The following is a 20,556-nucleotide window of genomic DNA, read 5'->3' on the forward strand; positions in this document are numbered from 1 at the left end:
ACTTTTTCCATGTTTCTATGCTGTTAAGTTTTATGAGGCAATGAGAGAATGTCCCATAATACCGATCCCAATTTTTCAATTTATCCTAAAGTTATGCAAAAGCGGTTACTCGGAGAAAAGTGATAATTTAACTTGTTACGTTGCCTTTAATATTAGAAGTATAATAGAGAACGAATGATCCTTCTACGTTAGTTTAGAAGTTATGTGGCATAAACTAAGTGCATGTGAGAAATCCAAGATGGCAGACTATTCATGGAAAATGTCGCAAAAATCCGCAACTGAATTTTTTGGATTTTCTGGAGGTTAATGAGAAAGAGACCACGAGCAAATTCCAGAAGGTCCCATCTTTTTATTCTAAATGTCTAGGATTGGCCCATTTTTGATGTAATTTGACTGGACTACTTCAGCAGCGAGGGTATGAACACTTTATTGTGATATTAACAACAATAGACAACAAATAGGTTTGGAGAGCTAGTTTCTATTGTTAATGCAGTTCCTTGAGATATCTTGTATCATCCACTCCCCATATAGCACACTACGTCCCTGGGATGTCCCATTTTGATCCCAATCATCCCATTCGGTTCCCGGGATTATCGGGACAATGAGAAGACATCCCATGGACGTCCTGCATGAGACGTCCTGAAGGATTCCCATGTAGGATGTCCACGGGACGTCCCAGATGGGACAGGAGTTCCGAGGGAAAACCAATAGACATCCCTTCGTGGTTCCGTTGAATATCCCGTATCCCGGGATATTAGCGGACATTTGGATCTCCCGCGGAAATCCTGTGAATGTCCCGGGAGCACATTCGGATAATCCCGGGATGTCCCGTCGTCCGTTGCGGGCTCAGTCTCAGACATCCCGTGGACGTACAGTACTTGTGCTATGTGGGTCCGGAATGAATGGCCACTTGTAACAGAGCAGTATACTTTAGGTCGAGGTCACGTATTATCTAGCCTCTGTGCTGAAGAGGGACGCTGAAGTCCAAAACAACCATCATCATAATAGCAGAACAGAAAAGAAAGAAAAAATTGTTTTTCGGCTGACAATTTGTCGTCCATTGTTAACGTATTAAATTTTAAAAATATTTAACACGAAAATTAGTTGAACATCAGGGTATTCATGAGGTTAAAAAAAAAAAAAAAAAGGTGCTGGATGCGTAAGAAAAATATTACTTGTTTTCGTATAATTGATAACATTGTGCACATCGTTGATATTTTAGAGATAGCAACTGAATGTTCCTTGACATACAGAACAACTTAAAACCTTGCCATGAAACTCTATCTATGTAGCTTACAAAATAATAAGCCCATCTTTTCTGTTTTCGTTTGCTGCATTCCCTGCTTGTGGTGTGCTACACATATTGGGAATTTTCTCAAACCCGTTTATAGTTATTCGTAAGATATTTGAGCAACCTTCCAATTGATGATTGCATTTCAATAAAAGTGTAATTTAAAAACCCCATTATATACTCTATTTTTGGCATAAAATTTGAACTCCCATATCCACTTAGACTGTAAATAAGTGGAAATTTTGATATTATATAAATGACCGCCCTTCGTCTTTTAACAGTGGAATATACGAAAGCCTTGAAACATGTTCCATTGTTTTATGTAAAAGTTCATATTTGGAATTCACATCTTTAAGTTAAAAGACTCTCACACACGGCACTGTGTGAATAAATAAAGGGAAATTTTACAATTATAAAAATATTCCCCTTTTCCCACCTTAGAAGTGAACTCTTCGGAAACACTAAATCCAATTTATTACTATTTAACAGTTTATTTAACAGTTTACATTCGGAATTTCACATCTCCAATTTAAGCGAATCCTCACATTGAAAACTTTCTTAATATATAAAGGGAAATTTCACTACCATAGAAATGAAATGAAATCTTTGAGTTTTACGTTCCACGATTATGCCGGTAGGCTAAAGGAAACGGTGATGATGAGAATGAATGAAATGGTAGATTGAAGAAAGTGGGAGGAAACGGGAGAACCCGAGAAAACCCAAGAACACGGTGTTTGTCCACCACAAAGCCCACTTAACGCGAACTGGGATCAAACCAGGAACGCCACGCACCAGAAGTGAATGCACTACCACTGAACTATCGCGACCCCACTACTATAGAAATCCCCCTTCTCTTCAAGAGAAAAAAAATCAAAAACGCTCGAACTTGTGCTTCATTATTTTTATTTAGGGTTTCATATTCCGAATTTTACATCTCTAACAAAAGTGAATTCTCACAGTCGGCTCTTTGTGTTTAAATAAAGGGAAATTTTACTGTTACTGAAATGCCTCTCTTACCCTCTTAGGAGCAGAATATTTGGAAACGCTCAAATAAGTGTCTAATTTTTAATTTAAAGTTGCGAACATATACCAAAAATTGTAATTAGTCTCGCGTTAATTAAACCACGCTAGTGGACGCTAATAACTAGAGATGCAAGGGCTCGAAAAAAACCGGCTTTTTTTTTTAAAAAAAAATCTGTTTTTTTATGCTTCGCTTTTTTGCTTGGGAAATTTTGTTTTTTTTTTTTTCAAAAATTTGCTTTAAATTGATAAAAAAAATACCTTGTTTCCCTTCTCTACAGCACAAGAACTCATTTCATTAGTGGTTGATGTAGATAATAATACAGAACTTCTAAAAGAAACCATGAATTTCGAAAAGTTTTTGTTTTAATTCTTAACATATTTAAATTATGAATTCCAAAGGATTAACCAATATATATATATATATATATATATATATATATATATATATATATATATATATATATATATATATATATATATATATATATATATATATATATAATTTTTTAACTTCTTATACACAAAAATAAGTACTTTTTTAATAAAAAAAAAGATACACAAATAACTTGCAAAATTCTATGTAGTATTTTTACTTCAAAATATCACATACCCTCTTTTTGAAACAAAAAATAAAACATGAGAAAAATACATTTATATGATAATCTTAAAAGCTGCACATCAAGAGCTTGGTTTCGGGTGGTTCTGTACATTCTTGAAATTTTTAAGTTTTTACTTTCATATACATTGTATGGATATTTCGAACAAATTTTTCATTCATTGATCACATACGTAATAATGTTACCATCTATCAGGTGCTTGGAATCTGCAAAATCGGTAAAATTCCGAATTCTATAATGCACTGACTGTTTCTTAAGCTTGTTCAGAATCGGGAAAGTACCAAATTTTCTGTTAATGGATCATATGAGTAATACACTGTTCATCTGATCGTGCGGTTTCCTAGACTTATAACCATCATCACGGTTTACCCAGTCCTGAAGGTTTCTGAATTTTTAACGACAGGAATTCAACATATCATTACGAAACTTTAAAAAAAAGAAAAAGAGAGAGAGAGAGAGAGAGAGAAACTATGAAATACATTTAAGAAGAGTGGAAAGAATGAATCACTGTTCCAATTCACAAGGCGACAAAACTGAATGTAATAATTATCGAGGCATTTCTCTTAACATTCTATTAACAAGATTGATTCCATACGCAGATGAAATTATTGGAAATTATCAGTGTAGATTTAGGGAAATCGATTACCTATCGACCAGATATTTACTATTCGATAAATACTCGAAAAGAAATGGGAATATATTACCCAGTACATCAGCTGTTTATTGGTTTTAAAAAGGCTTACGACTCGGATAGGAGGGAAACATTGTACAACATTCTTACAGAATTCGGAATACCGAATTAATTAAAATGAATCTCAAAGTAAAATCCGAGCAGAAAAATTCTTGTTCATGAGCTTCCACGTCGAGAATGGCCTGAAACAACGAGATGCGTTATCGCCATTACTGTTCAGCTTTGTTCCGGAGTACGCTATAAGGAAAATTAAAAATAGCAACCAGACCTAAGAGCTGAAATGTATTCACCAGGTTACGGCGTATGCTGATGATGTAAATTTAATAGGGGATGATAAGAGAATAGAAAGAAATGCAGAGTCCTTATTAAACGCTTGCAGCGACATTGGTTTAGAAGTAAATGCAGAGAAAACTTAATACATGGAAGTTCACCGGGATCGTAATACGGCAAATTATGGATGCGTTAAAATATCACATAATACTTTCGACAAAGTGGATACTTTCAAATATCTGGGATCAATATCACCAGACCAAAATGATATCCACTAAGAAATTAAATGTCGACTGAAATCAAGAAATTCGTGTTATTATTCAATTCAAAGTACCGTACTATGTCGTCGCGAATTCTGTCGATGAATTTAAAGCTTAAAATATATAAAACGATAATCATGCCTGTTGTGTTTTATGGTTGTGAAACATGGTCGCTTGAGGGAAGAACGCAGACTGAAAGTATTTGAAAATAAAATCCTGAAACGAATATTCGGACCCAAGAGGAACGGGAATGAGGGAAACTTCATAACGAAGAACTGCATAATTTATACGGTTTATCAAACATCGTTACGGTCATCAAGTCTAGGAGGCCCAGGTGGGTAGGTCATGCAGCCAGAATGGAAGAAGATAGGAACGCTTTCAAAGTTTAAACTGGAAATCCAATCGGAAAACGTTCATTAGAAAGACTTAAGCGCAGATGGGAGGACAATATTAAAATGGATCTCGCAGAAATAGGAATTTAAAGTAAAAACTGGATCTAGTTGGTTAAGGATTGAAGTCAGTGGAGAGCTTTTGTGAACGCGGCATTGAACTTTCGGATTCCATAGGCCATAGAGAGAGAAAATATATTTAAGCACAACTACACAACAACCATGAGTGAGTGGTTAGCTTTTGCGCTTCTATCGGGAAGTCAGGGATTCAACCACGCATTCGACCATATTTAACAAAACTTTTTCTTAATCGTATCTGTGAATGTAGAGATAATGCGCGTACTGTGAGTTCTGGCCGACTTCCTTTCTTGTCGTTTTTAAATCGCTGCTATTACCTCCCTTAACGGACACCTCTCAATAACGGACACCTCTATAATACGGACACATTTTTTTGTCCCTGCAGAAATATATGTTCCCTTATGGAACAAAACCCTCTCTTTTACGGACCCTCTCAGATACGGACGCGGACAGTCCTTTTCCCCCCCCAGACCTTTCAATAACCTCTTCATAACGGACAGGAATTATTCTCGGTTCTGCGATATATTATTCCTCACAAGCGTATCTATCATGAGTCTAGACCTGGTGAACCATCAAACAGAACAACTTCAAACTGAACTTGAAATTATTCTTTTTTCTGCCTTCAATAAACTGCTTTCTGGTGGAAATCCTAGAAAACCTTCAATACGCGATAACACTCATGCAGAGTCAGTCGTATGGTCAAGAATTCTATGCGAACTATCTTCCCTTCCCTAACAAATTTAGTCCTTTTGCCTCTGGGCCTTGTATCTTTCCCGACAGTTTCATAGGTAACAAAACATTGTTTGTTTTACAATAACATTTTCAACGAGCAATGTTTCCTCTATTACGTTCTTTTGGACAAGCAACATTTTTCTTTTACTGATGATACTGGAACAAGTCTGGGTTGGAGTTTTCCCGGCTTCCTTTTTCACTGTCTCTAAGAGGATATTCTTAGTGACTGGGGCTGGGTCAATCAACATATGCACTCCCATATGCCTTGTCATCCATTCCGCCAACGAGTATACCGCTGCAGTATACAAACGTACACACACACATGTTTTTTTCCGCAACCGTACCGAGGATTCTCAGAGGACACTCTCTAATGAGTTTTATTACTCTTGTAGAGTAGAAATTATGCCTTTTCTCGCTAAACAAAAGAGTTTAGCCGATTAGTTGGTTCCTAACGCATCTTTTGAGAAGGTTCTGAGAATTTGAAATAAATGAGAAATGCTTACAGAGTGATTACATATACTTAAGAAAATTAGCATACACGCATTATCTTTTGCAGTACCGGTATACGAATATATTAACACATCCCCCTGCAATAATACTTTTTAACAGAAATGAATCTCTCCTTCATCCCTCCCAGTAATTCAAATACGTACTAAATAGAGTATTTTCATATTGAATTTTACGTATGTACGCTCATACATAATGAATTCGCTGCATATTACTGCATACAATTACCGTTGTGAGAAATTAAATTTCTGAACCTCTCAATAACGGACAAAAATTCATGTCCCATTGGTGTCCGTTATTCAGAGGTTTCACTATACTAATTATCAACAATGACGGATTTGCGAAGGAGGTTAGGGTGGGGACAGTGGCGGCTAATGTTAGTGTTGCAGCGTTGCGCAACGACCCAAATATTTGAAGAAAAAAAATTTATTGTCAATAGTAGTAAAGAAGAGAAAAAATACTTTTTAATACTTCCATATATACACTTTAAATAACATATTTTTTTACTTCTGTAACTGTCCGTTCCGTTAATCCGTTTTAAAAAGCGAAAAATAATCCGTCACAAAGTCTCTAATTTACACTGTGTTGCAGCGAGCATGCAACGACCAGATTCCTTCAGAACGACAATTGGAGCAAATGTTAAGTCTCCTTTCCCCTATCTCAGAAGTTAAAGAGACTGGTCGTTGCAGTGCTTCTGCAACACAGCACGGTTTCCAGTGAACGAGAAAGTTTTTCACGCTAAATAAGATTTCTGAATTTTCTTTCACTAGCAATTAACAAATGGAATTTGTTTTTATGCACTCATATTTTTAAATTACGGACCATACTGAAGCAAATCAATATCATGACAATTAAAAAAAGTAATTGCAAAATTACAAAATAAGAAAGAAAATATCTAGTAGAGGAGAAAACAAATAAAAGTAGACCCGCATTTACAAGTTAATTCTGAGCTTATATTGATAATGAAGGCTTCTTCTACAGTAATTTGTGAATCAAATATTAATAAGTCTGTATGTAGAATCGCTCCCCTCCTCCCCTCTTTGTGGATAGTATTTAAGCATAAACATATTTCTTTTATAAAATAAGTATATTTTATACACTTGATAATTTCCACATAAAACTGTATGATGGGGAACGTCACATTGAATTTGGGACTAGTTAGCAATGCTCAGGGGCGTAGCCACGAGGGGTCCACCGGGTCCGGACCTCCCAAAAAATTTCGAAACTTGACTAACATTTGTAGACTTTCTTAATAAATTATACTTTTTTTAACACAGAAACGATTGATGTATGCTAAATATTTTATTTTACGCCTCATCATGTACTCTTCTTTTCTTATAAAAATAATCGTTCTATCATTTTTTTCTAGAAGTATAGGTGACAGTAAGTAAGAATTACTTATCGTCTTTTCGGGTGCAATATAAGACAGGTTCCATATTATGTAGACGTATTCGACCTCCCTCAAATACCCTCTAAAATTATCTAAACAGGTGAACAAAATATATTAATCGTTGATAGATGGTGAAAGGTAACAGTTTTTGGTTTAAAGAATGACAGGGGATTCAATATCTATACTTCGAACTAGATAAAATTGCTTCGAATTAGATACAAATTTGAAAAAACCGGTCATAAAGGGCTGGTGAGAAGTTTGTACCCGTCACCGGCTTTAATCAAAATAACTGCATTTTTTCCGGTCGGCCAGTTAGCAGCCCTATATATGAATATGTGACATTCGCAATTCATATACCAGTACCTCTTTTGTATCAGCTGTTTTGGTTATTAGTTATTGGGTTTAATTCTGTAAATAACCTACAAATTCTGAATGAATTGTATACCATGACTTCTGTAAATAACTTACAAAATATTGCCCAGCTTTCAACTGAGGAAAAACTTGCAATTAAGGCTTAGACAAAACAAGCAAAGTGCAATTCAGGTGAGTGTTCGTAAAAGCATCGGTTTAAATTTACAGGACATGTTATGGCAGTAATGTTGTATGCATTAGATACATTTCCACAATTTATTTTAAATTTTCCTAAACAAATTGTGAATAAAGCGTGTTCAATGTACATTTTTTATAACACTAATCTCTGCTACGAACTCTCTTCAGTCAACGCTGAAGAGGAATTCGGATCACTGTCAAGGACTGAGTTGGCTAGAATAAATCGTTCGCAATAATCTACAAAGCTTTGAAATTAATATTAACAGTACCTATGGCGTCAGCAAAAGACGAAAAGTTTTTTTCACATGAGAAAGAATTGACACTTTCAAGGAACTGAATGTCCCAAGAAAGGTTATCACCATTGGTTATGCTTTCCATCGAAAAAGACCTGACAATAAGAATACCAGAGTTCAACCAGCATGTATTAGACAGATTTGCTCCAATCAAAGAGAGGAGAATGAACTTACTAATTAATTAAGGTGATTAATCCGATAAAATGTTCTGCATTTTTATTTTTTAAAAACAGAATTTTATTTAATTTAACATGTCACATAGCATTTGCATCTAAAGTTACGCTGATTAGTCAATGAGTCAATTTTATATCTTCTGTCTCTTATCGTTCGTACTGCAACACTCGAAACCACAATCCACCGGCCGCCACTGGGTGGGGATGCTTTACGGGTGAAGCTTGTTCCCCGAAATTACAGAATTTCTAAAACAAACGAAATATTTGGTATGCCGTTACTCATAAACTTCAAGCTCTTCTCAAATAAAACTTGGATATTTTTAGAAAAACTAAACATTAAGCAGAAAAACCCCTCCCAAAATACTTTTCTAAATCCGCCATTGATTATCAGTGTAAAATAGTCTTCAAGGTTGTATCCGGAAGACTATTGCTAAATCATTCCACAGCTACAGTATAACAAGAATGTGGAAGTACGCTTTGACAGATATACTGAGAAACGTACGCTCTGACGGATTTATTGAAAAACAAAAGTTTAACTTATGCGCTAGAAGCTAGAGTTGGCCTACTAATCTCTAGGAAATGAAATACGGATGACTAAAAGGAAATGATGTATAAAAGAAAAAAGTGTCGATAATTCAGAAGTTAAAATAAAGTTAAATATCTTCTACAGTTGCCCTCAAATACTACGTACTTTATGTTTACTTTAATTCATAAAACATGTGTTCCATCCATCATGATGGTGAATTCCAGAGCGAAATTTAGCATTTGGGTCATGAAATCTTATTTAACTTTACAGTATACTATAAGAAAGCTATTTGAAGAGAAAAATCATGAAAATGAAAAAAGCCAAAATTTCCAAAATTCTCGTTTTCTTCCCAATTCTCTTTTTATGTGCAAAAAACCATCATTCAAAAAAGACGGCTTTTTTGCATCCCTACTAATAACAACTGAAAATGTCTATGAATAGGTCCCGAATTTCTTACTTTTTGCATTCATACAAACGATAGTTAACATAATTAGCTTACATTTAATGTAACAGCTAACATTTGAATTGCTGGTATAGGAAGTCTTATGATAGTACCTTCTGCTTTAATTTTATCATTTAACTTATTATCGTTAAGAGTTCATCAAATGAAGTGCTGATCATGTAAACATAATTTAAAGAACTTCTCTTAGTCATTGCGTAAATCAATAAACATGGAAGACAATTGTAGCTGAAAATAGAATAAACTGTTTTCTATGTTGGACTGAAACGCCCGCTCGAGTTCGTTGCGAGCCCGCAGCAGACTTTTCTGCTCATCTGAACCAAGCCTTAACTGACAGACAATTACAGGACAGAACTTTCTTTTTTAAAAACTTAACAAAGATACTCACTAAAAGAGAAAGTTTATATTTTTCATTTCTATAAAAACTTCTGATTACGATCGTAATGATTTTATTTTGGATCTCATACTTGTCAATGTAGAATAACTACTTCAAACTTTGAAAATGCTATTGGGATAGGTAACTTATGTGACAAAATTAGTAATTTTTATATTTTCAAATAACTCTGAGATATATTTCCCTGATTATTCTGTTCTAAGTATTAGCAGCAGCTATGCTGTCTCCCTTTAAAATAGAAACTGGGTAAATTAAATTTTGAACATCCTATGCAGCAGTGGCGGCTTTAGCTGGTAGGCCGGGTAGGCACGAGTCTACCCAAAAATTTTGAAAAATATAAATGCTAAAAGACACAATAAAGAGTATAGTAGATAATTATTTAACAAATAGCATCAACCACTACTGTAATTTCCTACTGTCATTAATCAAGCAAATGTAGTATATGTATCCATAAGCGAGGGAGTGGGCCTACCCAAAATTAAAATCCTAAAGCTGTCCCTGCTGTGCAGTTTGACAAGGCGTGCCGGAGTTCAGCGAGAATGACTCATATATGTATAATATGCAGGGTTCAAAAATAATTTAGTTATTGTAAAATAGGCTATGTAAGAATGTCAATTGTCAGTTGTAGAAACCAGAACAGAAGGACCACCCTTTAAGTTTGGTAGGGCCCTGCAACCCTATACTTATACGCCCCTAATGTGATTTGAAAACAGAATAATTATTTCGAAGACAATAACAAGAATTAGCCTTTAATATTCTTATAATTCTATAGTTTGCATTCGGATTTCTCTAAATTAAATAGCCTCTTATAGGACCATTATTAACCCTTCAGTGCGTAATTTTCAGATGAGAACCGCTGTAAAAAGTTGTTTTTTCTTTTTCTTTTCTTTTCTTTTTTTTTTTTGTTTTTTTTTTTTTTGGAGAACTTTGGATGTTGATTCTAAATTTGTTTCAAAATCACTTATATCAGAATCACTAATTAATAACTCTTCCTCGATGTCAGCATCATTGAAATAGCGTTTTGAACCCATTACTGTGCTGTCTGCTCTTAAACAAAACAAAGAATGAAAACTGTATTTGAAGAAGTCCAAACTCTATTTTAATTTCTTTCTTTTTCCTCTTCTTCTTTTAATTAAGCAACAATTGAACCTAGCTGAGCGCAAACTCGCTAAATATTGTCGAGATAACATTACTCATACTATGGGCAAGTATATTCGTCATACGCAATACAAAATAGCCAAAGCAAAATGAAAGCGTATATATACCATCTGCATAGCAGGTGCGTTTTGAAGGTACGAGTTAACTCGCCACCCACACTGAAGGAGTTAAACATGCCTATACTCCCCATTACTATTGAAAAGTATATATTCAACCGCGGATCCAGGATATGATCAAGGGAGGGGCTAAACCATAGTTTGCCGTTTTATTCAATGTAACGAAAATAGGATTAGAGCCAAGGGCGCCCATGTTGTGGTTTCCAAGGGGGGGGGCAAGTATAAGCGACATTTCAAATATAGTTTCAAATTTTGCTGTAACTATTCTCAAAATTCAATTGAGTTTTCGATATTCCGAAGTACAATTTCTTCAAGGGGGGCGAGCGCCCCACCTTGCCGCCCTAATGGGCGCCCTTGATTGAAGCCCATTTTATCCAGTGTACACACTAGCGTCAAGGGGAAGGCTTAGCCTCTATAGCCCTCCCCTTGGATCCGCGCCTATATATATATATATATATATATATATATATATATATATATATATATATATATATATATATATATATATATATATATATATATATATTCTTACGAAAGTTAAAAAATAAAACGAGTAAATTTTAAAATATCATTCGCGATCTGGGAGATGGAGGAACGTAGTGTAATGACAAGTTCTTAAGAGAACGCATCATGGAATATGGTGAAATAATTACCCCAGCGCTAAAGAAAATCCTAAGGAAGGATGTACCTGTATGTTCAGTCTTCCGTGTAGGTGGAATACAACACGTAAGACGTAAAATTAAGTTTATGAGGTTCCGTGAAGTCAAACGTAATTTTTATTTATATTTTCTTTCACTTACCTGCATCTGCGGGTAACTGTTGTTTGCAGTTGCAGGCCAGGGCAGAGTACAATCTGGCACTATTTGGTCATCATCTGGCTCTCGTGAAAGGTCAAGACCAGTCTCCATAGCAGCCACAGTCAGCTTGGCTCCAGCTTAAACCGCGCCGTGTATGTAAAATGCCACACTATTCAGTAAAATGTTCACGTGATCGTATTCTAATGCTTGATAACAAAATTCACATAACTTTAATAACATCAGCACAGTGAAATACATAAACACCTGTTTCACTGAAAGAGGGGAAATAGCGTACACATGCATGCGCGCGCAATTACTTCCCACAAACGATTCATTCTTTGAAATGTAGCCGTGAACGGGGAAGAACATGAAAGAGAAATACTGTCTGGCAACGCACCTTCACCAGTCTTTTCTTCTTCAGCTGGGTAACTATGATCCTTCATTTCTATGCGCGGGAATTCCGTCAGGAACCTGTGTTCTGCCGCCAGCTATAAGCTTGTTGTTTTATGAATGGATGTTCGTTGCGATTGGTGGGAAGTGTACAACCAATCCACGACCTTTAATTTCGCTGCCTGAAGCTTGTAACTTGAAGGATCATCTGAATAATTCACGTCGCATAGCACTCGGGTGAAAGTCATCGTTGTGGTATTTTTTTTTAAATCATCAGTAACGTCGCGTTAGATCATCAGAGAATGATGAAGTGTACAATTTGGATGTGTCAACTTTTAACTCTATGTTACATGACATTCTGAACCCATGTAGTATACTTACATATTGTGATGTGTAAGAGGGAACATTTCGATCTCCATTGTTTGTTGTAATTATTTCTTCGTTTATTATTATAATACTTGGAACGTCAAGATCATTTCTGTCGCACAAAACGCCAATGTATTGTTTTTAGCCAGTAACGTAATCAAGGAGGCATGAGATCCCTCAGGCCCGTATCCACGGGGGATCTAGGAGGCCGGACCCCTCTAAATTTTTACTAGCCCCTTAACTTTTCACGGTAGGCTTGCAAATGAACTATAATATGATTGGATCGGGTCCCCTAACTTCTACCGGGCCCCCCTACGGGCCTGAGCTCCTGCAAAAGAATCGAAAGACTCCCTTGTCTACCCACATTCATGAGGACACTAACATTTATACAGTTATATATATATATATATATATATATATATATATATATATATATATATATATATATATATATATATATATATATATATAAAACATTGGATGTTCCATCTAGTCAGTCACTACTTGCTCATACATATAAAAGTTACGCATATTTTCTTTGTGGGATTGGAAGCACCCCACAACTTAGGGTTGAACTCAACCAAGAATGAAAGTGTGATTTCACCCCTTCCCCTTCGGCATCAATTTCAAAAATACGTTCCACGATAATTTTCATTTTAAAAAAAATCGATTTTGACGTGATACACGTCGTACATTTTCTTTACAGCTTCCCAATCATCTAATCTGGAGGAAATTAAAATCATTAAAGAATGAAATAGTGGATTTACCCTCTTAGCACTTCTCCAATTTCTTTTAGAATTCCACGATAAAGCTTCTAAAAGTAATTGAGGGCGTGAGCGTAACAGTGACCTAACACAGGGCCGGCGCGAGGGGGGTCGAACCGTGCCGCCGCCCAGGGCGGCAAAATTTGAAAAAAAGAAAAGAATACAGGGGCGGCAAAATTTGAGAAAGAAAACAATAAAAGGGCGGCATGTGAAAGAACCGCCCAGGGCGGCAAAACTTCTAGCGCCGGCCCTGGTCTAACCCACATTTTTTAAAAATTGAGAAAAGTCAAACACATGTGCTTTTTGTACAATATACCAAGAGCAACCACAATTGGTTTAATGTGTCATACATTGTATATACATATATATATATATTGTACAAAAATCCACACATGTTTAAGTTGAACTTAATCTTTCTTCATTTTTAAAAATGTGGGTTGGACCACTGTTGCGCTCACCCCGTCAATTTGATTTTGATGCAGTATAATGTGTGTACATTTTCTTTGACTCTTTCCCGTAATTTCCAGTGCTTAGGATAAGACTGTGGCTAGTCGAGAAAGCGTTTTCAATGCATTACCTCCCACAGCAAACGCGACCTAGGTGGCTACTCAGTAATTTAACTTTCCCCAGAGTTGTAAATCATAGTATGAGCCAGTCAGGATTTCCAGGTCTTTTCCTTTCATTTCCCGCGCCATAAGTGTAGAATGAGAATGACCTGCTTCAGTTGGTTTCTTGTGAGAAGACATGAAGGTTATCGAAGAAGTATTGGTCTTAGCTGCAGTTTCTTCTTATATAAAGAAGAAAAGACGCAGAGGCAAACGCCGATTTAAAGTGCACCCAACTAATAATTACAAAATCGTATTTTATATCGAGGTCTGGAGGGGCTACGAAAAGTTTAGGGGGCCCTAGGCCCCCTCTGGTTGCGGGCCTGAGTGCTTAGCAACATTTAGCTGTTTCGTCAGGTATGTGCTAATCTTCACTGTAATAGGAGCTGATATATCCGCAATAAAATTATTGTGACAAACTTTATCAAAATCGAGTTGTGGCAAACGACACGCCATCGTTTCAGAGTAGCTTTCGAAAATATACTTTAATGAAAGGAAGCGTGTGTGTGTGTTTTCATGGATGTTGAATTGCCACCTTTTTTTTTTTTTCTAGCCCATTGATTTATATGAGGAAGTATTTTTCTTTTAAATGGACAGGATTTTAATTGTATGATTTTACTAATTTCTCCTTCTGGCCTACTTAAGTGTCACTTGCTTCAAAAATGTTCTCATATAATTATAATTCTTATATTAATACTCTAACATTAATGTAATATTGCTTTAGTTTTTATTTATAAATATTAAAATTACATAATACAGTAGTTAAATATCGCATAGAATACATTTAAATATCTCAAAAGAATAAATCAGTACGATAAAATAAACTTGTTAAAATTCTCGTTTATTTCAAAGAATAAATAGAATGTTTCCTCACATAAATTAAAGGGCTGAGAAACAATAATGGTGTCGATATTCAACACTCTTAAGTGCTAATCTTTTTGGGATTTATCAAACCTACAATTAAAATAATACATATTTCGCTCGACTTTTCTATGAACGCACAGTTTCATTAGTTGTAAGTATATAAATTCCCTACCTCGGAAGGACAAGAAGTTTCCTTACTCTATGATCTAAAAAAAAAAATAAATAAAAATAAAAAATAAATAAATAAATAAAATAACGGCATTACTAAAACAACAAAAATAAATGTCAGCCTCAAACACCACTAAAAAAAAGGAATGAAAAAAAAATTATATTTTGAAAGATGTTTGAACAATGAAATCACAGCATCAAATATCAGACATTCGTCAAGTGGATAAATATAACATTACAAATATTACAGAATGCACTTCTTCATCTTCGTTTTGCAAAGCGGTTTGAGTTACGTTGACCCAATTTAGCACGATAATAGTGATTATTATGCGTGTGGTTTCGAAATTAACTGGATACAAGGCCCATTGTGTATGTCAATTTGACACCGAACAAATTGCACCAAATTTACTTAAAGCGGACAATTTGCCACCTCCATTCTGGGCAATTTTGCCGAACTTCGGTAATTTTGTCACGGTAATTTTGTCACGAAAATATTAGCATTTAGATAATTTCGTTACCGGAAATTTTTTACACAGTAATTTCGTCATCGGTAAATTTATCAGCATAGTATTAACACATAGGAAACTTTGTCAGTTATTTTTTCCCCTTTGTTGAACTAAGTACAGACAAAGTAAATGACCGAAACGGCTTACTTTATCTTAATCAAACTAGGAAAACAATTCAGTTGGTGTTAGATTGTTGCTTTTTCAATTTATTCCTACATCCACATTAAGCTGTGTATCTGTATAAAAAGGATGTGTATGTATGTTAGGAATGGTATAGAGACGAGATGAAACTCAATACACTCTCGGTCTCGTCTCGTGTCGAAAAACATCGTATCAGTCTCGGTCTCGTTTCGATCAATATATGGAGCTCCTTCGTGACTAAGCGGTAAACGTACGTGCCTTTGGCGTGGTAGACCTGGATTCAATTCTAGGCAGGAGGTTATGTGGTTATGATCCCACGTTGAGCTGTAGTTCACGTCTGATATAGCCTCCCTAATATAGTCGAAAGAGACGGAGCAAGAGGCATTTTGTTTAAAATATCCTCTGTATCGAAAACAAATATTAGACCTCAATTAATAAGTTCCTACACTTACATTACTTTATACTTTACTAGTTATGCACGTGCCTTTCGAGCATGGGATTCCGGATTTGAATACTGGTAGGAGACCATTGAGGGCGGCGGTAATTTCGTCACCGGAAAGTTCGTCACGGTAATTTCGTCACCAAAATATTGCCATATAGGTAATTTCGTCACCGAAAATTTTGTCACGATAATTTCAACACAGGTTTCTTTTAGAGCATAATACAAGTACAAAGAATGAACTCGAAAGTTTTTAAAGTTGCTTTCGTTAATCTTCAACTGAAGCAAAACTATGCAGCATAATCGATAGATTATTAAATAAAGAAGTACATATTTTAGATATCGTATTTGAGATAAGGAAAAAAAAAGGCTTCCGGTAATTCTATCACAGAAATATTATCATATAGGAAATTTTGTCACGGTTATTTTTCGCCCTTCTTGAACTAAATAGAGGGAGAGCAAATGACCAAAACAGCTTATGTTATTTTAATCAAACTTGGAAAACAATTCGGTTGGTGTTGAACTATGCAAAATTGAAGTTTCTGGTACTCGACGTAGGAGCAAGCGCCAGTAGAAGAAAATAGTGCCAGCTTCAGCAAATGTTAAAAGCACGGGCAACATGGTGAATATATCACTATTTACCAGTATTAAGTTTCGCCAATATCAAAATTTCAGAACAGAAAATAGCAAACAAATATGGGTACATATCCAATCCGTTAATTTTCCTGCAAAGTAGACGAAAATTTGCATCGTTGTTGTACGTTTCTCTGACCTGAAACTCTTGGACCTTCCTCCACGTTAACTGAGTCATGTGAAAAGAGTGATCATTTTTAGGAGCTATTGAAGGAAGAATATTATATTTCAACTCTGAGTAAACATTGGCAAATTGTTATTGGATATATGTGAAGAAAACAAATTTATATAAAGGAAGAAAAACGTATAAGTATTTCTGGAAGTTTCCTTTAAATATAGCCTTATGGAGCTATTGAGAAGTGAAACATGCATGATGAACTACAAGTTTTCAATGGCTCCTAAAAAAAAAAAAATAAAATAAAATAAAATAAAAATAAAAAAAATAAATAAATAAAATAACTCTCACGTACGTATATATTACTTGAAGTGAGACTTCCTTCACTAGGTATACGCCCTAATGCAGAGCAAGACACAAAATTCATATGAAGAACTGTTTCGTGCGGTGGTGCATCAGTGCAGTGAATTAAGTGAACATCCGACCCCTGTAACTGTGGTTATGGATTTCGAGATAGCGGAAATGCATGCTCTAAAAGCAACTTTTGGAATTTCAACTCGCGTACAGCGTTGCTTTTTTTCATCTGACTCAATCAAGTTGAGGAAGGTCCAAGAGCTTGGATTCACTGAACGGTACAAGAGCAATGAAAATGTTCGTTTATTTTTCGAGAAAATGAACGGATTGGCATTTCTTCCCGTAACAGATGTGCATCAAGAATACAAGAGTCTTCGGAACAAGAGCTAGAACTTATGGACTACTTTGATAGTACTTACGTGTTCGGCACATATTGCCATGTTAAAGCTCGGTCTGGGAATATTCGTTTACGTAATGTGCCTCTTCTAAATCACCCAGTCATTTGGAATGTTCACTAAGCCACCCTGAACAGCTATTCTAGGGGTCTAGGATGTTTCGGTGTAGGGCGTTTTGGTGTAGGATGTTTCGGTGTAGGACGTTTCGGTGTACGGATGTTTCGGTGTACGGACGTTACGGTGTAAGGACGTTTCGGTGCAAGGACGCTTGGCTGTAAAGGACGTTTCGGTGTATAGCCTAATATTTGATTGCATTAATCATATGCTTGTAATGAACAGTCATGAAGTGTCATAGTGTAGAAGACACTCTGCAATAGTGTAAACTGATTAACATTGTTATTGAGTCTCATTGTTATTGCTCAATCTCTTCGTAACATTGGCGTATTTTTTTCGTTTTTCTGACTTCATGTCCGCCAATTAGCTTATTTGTTCCATTTGAACAGCACTAACAAGGAGACTTACGGAAGTGTAATTTACTGATTTGAATGAAACTTTGCATACTTGTAGAATATCAAAAAATAATTGTCACGTATTATTATTATTATTATTATTATTTTACTTTGGTAATGGTGCGGGTTTAAGGGTAGAAACCACCCTTTGAGCGTTAGAGGTGGCCTCCAAGCATAAACAGAAAATACTTATTAAAATAGAAGATTAAATGATACGGCCAGCTTACTGCCAAGGTGATTCAGAACCTGACGTTAAAATTACAAAATTCAAATTGGCGGATCCAATATGATGATTACAATTACAAGTAGTCTTCTGGTTTGAAATGTTCTGCAGTAAGCCAAGAATACTTATAATTGGCAGGAACTACTGAGAGAAAATGCAGACTGATTTGAAACCCCCTTTCTGTACTTATTTTAACACGACGTTTGATTAAATCTATAGCCCAAAAAGTTAGAAGCCAGTGTCAATGCATTTGTCGAGAATGTGAAGCAACACGTGTTATTGGAAAAGAAAATATTTATAACTCTGATCAATACGGTTTAATTTGGAAATGCAGACGCGACGTACTCTAGTGTTTACAGGGATACAAACAGTAGAAAGTGTGACATAGTCAGTAATCAGTTTTCTTCTCCTAGATTTGCTAATCTTATTGGGTATGCATGATATAAAAGCGGTTATTTGGAAGAAAAAACACCTGTGTTTGAAAATTTCCTTTCAAAGATTGTGCAGTATTTTGCGATTTGTGCACAGTTATTGCCGTAATAAGGTGTGTGTGGTGTACACAATGTTTATGCATCACACACTTTTTTACTATATATCATTACCATAAAACGTTTTCCCAATCAATTCATAATTATAACATTGGAGGATATAAAAAGTTCTGACATACAGTGAAGCGAGGGGACTCACTATAAATAAGTAACCCCTGTCAATTACAGCAGCATTTAATTTTTAATTTTATTTATTAATTTATATTTTCTACTTCATGAATTTATTTCTCCCTAACGAATAATTTTCATTTTGAAGAGTGGGCGTTTTGGTGTAAACATTGGAACTTTTACACCGAACCAGCCTCACACCTAAACGCCCTTACACCGAAACGTCCTACACCGAAACGCCCTGCACCAAAACGTCCTACACCGAAACAGCCGTATCCCCAATTCTAGGACAAATAATATTTGTGAATCGTGGAACTAGAAGTTTCATCATCTAGTAGGAATGTCCCAACCACCTATTTGGAAGTTTATTCATGGAATTCAACAAGTTGAAGCAACAGTTTCAACTGTGCTTCGTCAAGATGCTGTGGGTCAACCACCAAAAAAGAAAATTAGAAGAGTGTTTCATATTTTGCAGAAACGGTTCCAGTCTTTGTGCATAACGTATAACACTGGAACTAAATGTTTGAAAAAAACTGATAGTTGTTTCCTATAATGTTATGAATAGTAGAAAATGAACGTTTTGTTATTTTCTGTTCTGAAATTCTGATATTGGCCAAATATTTGTAAATAGTGATACATAAATCCAGTAGCGGCCCATTTTGTGTGTGATTTAACATTTACTAAAGCTGACATTATGTTCTTTTACTGCTGTTTGTTCTTGCGTCGAATATCCGAAACTTCGATTTTCCAGAATCGAAACCAACTGAATTGTTTTCCAAGTTTGATTAAGATAAGGTTAGCTATTTTGGTTGTTTACTTAGTTCAACAAAGGTGAAAAATGACCATGACAAAATTTCCTACATGCTAATATTTTGGTGACCAAATTACAAGTGACGAAATTACTATGTCAATATTTGTGGTGACGAAATAACCTACATGCTAATATTTTGGTGACAAAATTACCGCTGACGAAATTACCGTGACGAAAATTCCGGTGACGAAATTTCCTAAGTTCGACCATTGAAAAGTTTCAAGGCATAAAGATGGTTTAGATTCCACCTTAAACTGTAGGTTCACATCTTGTATAGCTTCGGTGTTGAAAGGGCCGCTTAAATTCCAAGCCACCAAGTATAAAATTTACATCTTGATATTTTAAACCAATTCTCTGGTTTAATCTGATAGTTTTCCTCTTCCCATGATCTTGTCTTATTCTGAAATTCCTACTCTCTTCCAATTTTAGCATCTTATTCTCAGTTTCAGAACAAAGTTGATACAACACGAGAAGTTGGAGTTAAAAAATAAATAAATAAAATAAACATATCTTTCCCAGGAATATTTCTAAGCTGCATGGAAAGAAATGTCTGGAAACTGAAACATTATACTGTTTGTTTTACAAAATTAAGTTTCGAAATAATTTGGCAACGTAGTTTTTCGGTCATTTCAAAGGCGGGAAAGAGAATAAGATATATTGAATCCCCATTCAAAATTATGGTCTTTGCTGTTTAAAACATATTCGATATACCTAAGTACTAAACTATTAGAGGTGGCATTTTCTGCCTTTCCCCTGTGCACGCATCTATGACTTAAACCATCTAAGGGCAATTGTTCCACCATCTAATATATCCATCCCCATAAAATGTCGCATGCCGGCCCTGACCCTTACGAGCTGTTGCGCCGTAAGGTTTGGTATATATTAGATATATTGGAAGTTGGC

The 20,556-nt window shown here is 35.5% G+C and overlaps 1 protein-coding gene across 2 annotated transcripts in view; it reads right to left on the minus strand.

The window, feature by feature from the left end:
- Positions 1–12,197, minus strand: part of LOC145662773 (uncharacterized) — a 356,070-nt gene extending 343,873 nt beyond the window's left edge. Inside the window, exon 1 of one of the 2 annotated variants that reach the window (XM_081728643.1) lies at positions 11,718–11,767. Coding sequence is in view for 1 of the 2 variants with exons in the window: in XM_081728642.1 (XP_081584768.1) it covers positions 11,718–11,825 (108 nt within the window). In the remaining variant the exon portion in view is untranslated. Of the gene's footprint in view, positions 1–11,717 lie in introns of both variants that reach the window. The other variant, XM_081728642.1, reaches the window with a different exon arrangement.
- Positions 12,198–20,556: the final 8,359 nt, after the last annotated feature.

Source organism: Thermobia domestica, chromosome 10 (genome assembly GCF_964235325.1).
Source record: "Thermobia domestica chromosome 10, izTheDome1.hap1.1, whole genome shotgun sequence".
NCBI lineage: Eukaryota > Metazoa > Arthropoda > Insecta > Zygentoma > Lepismatidae > Thermobia > Thermobia domestica.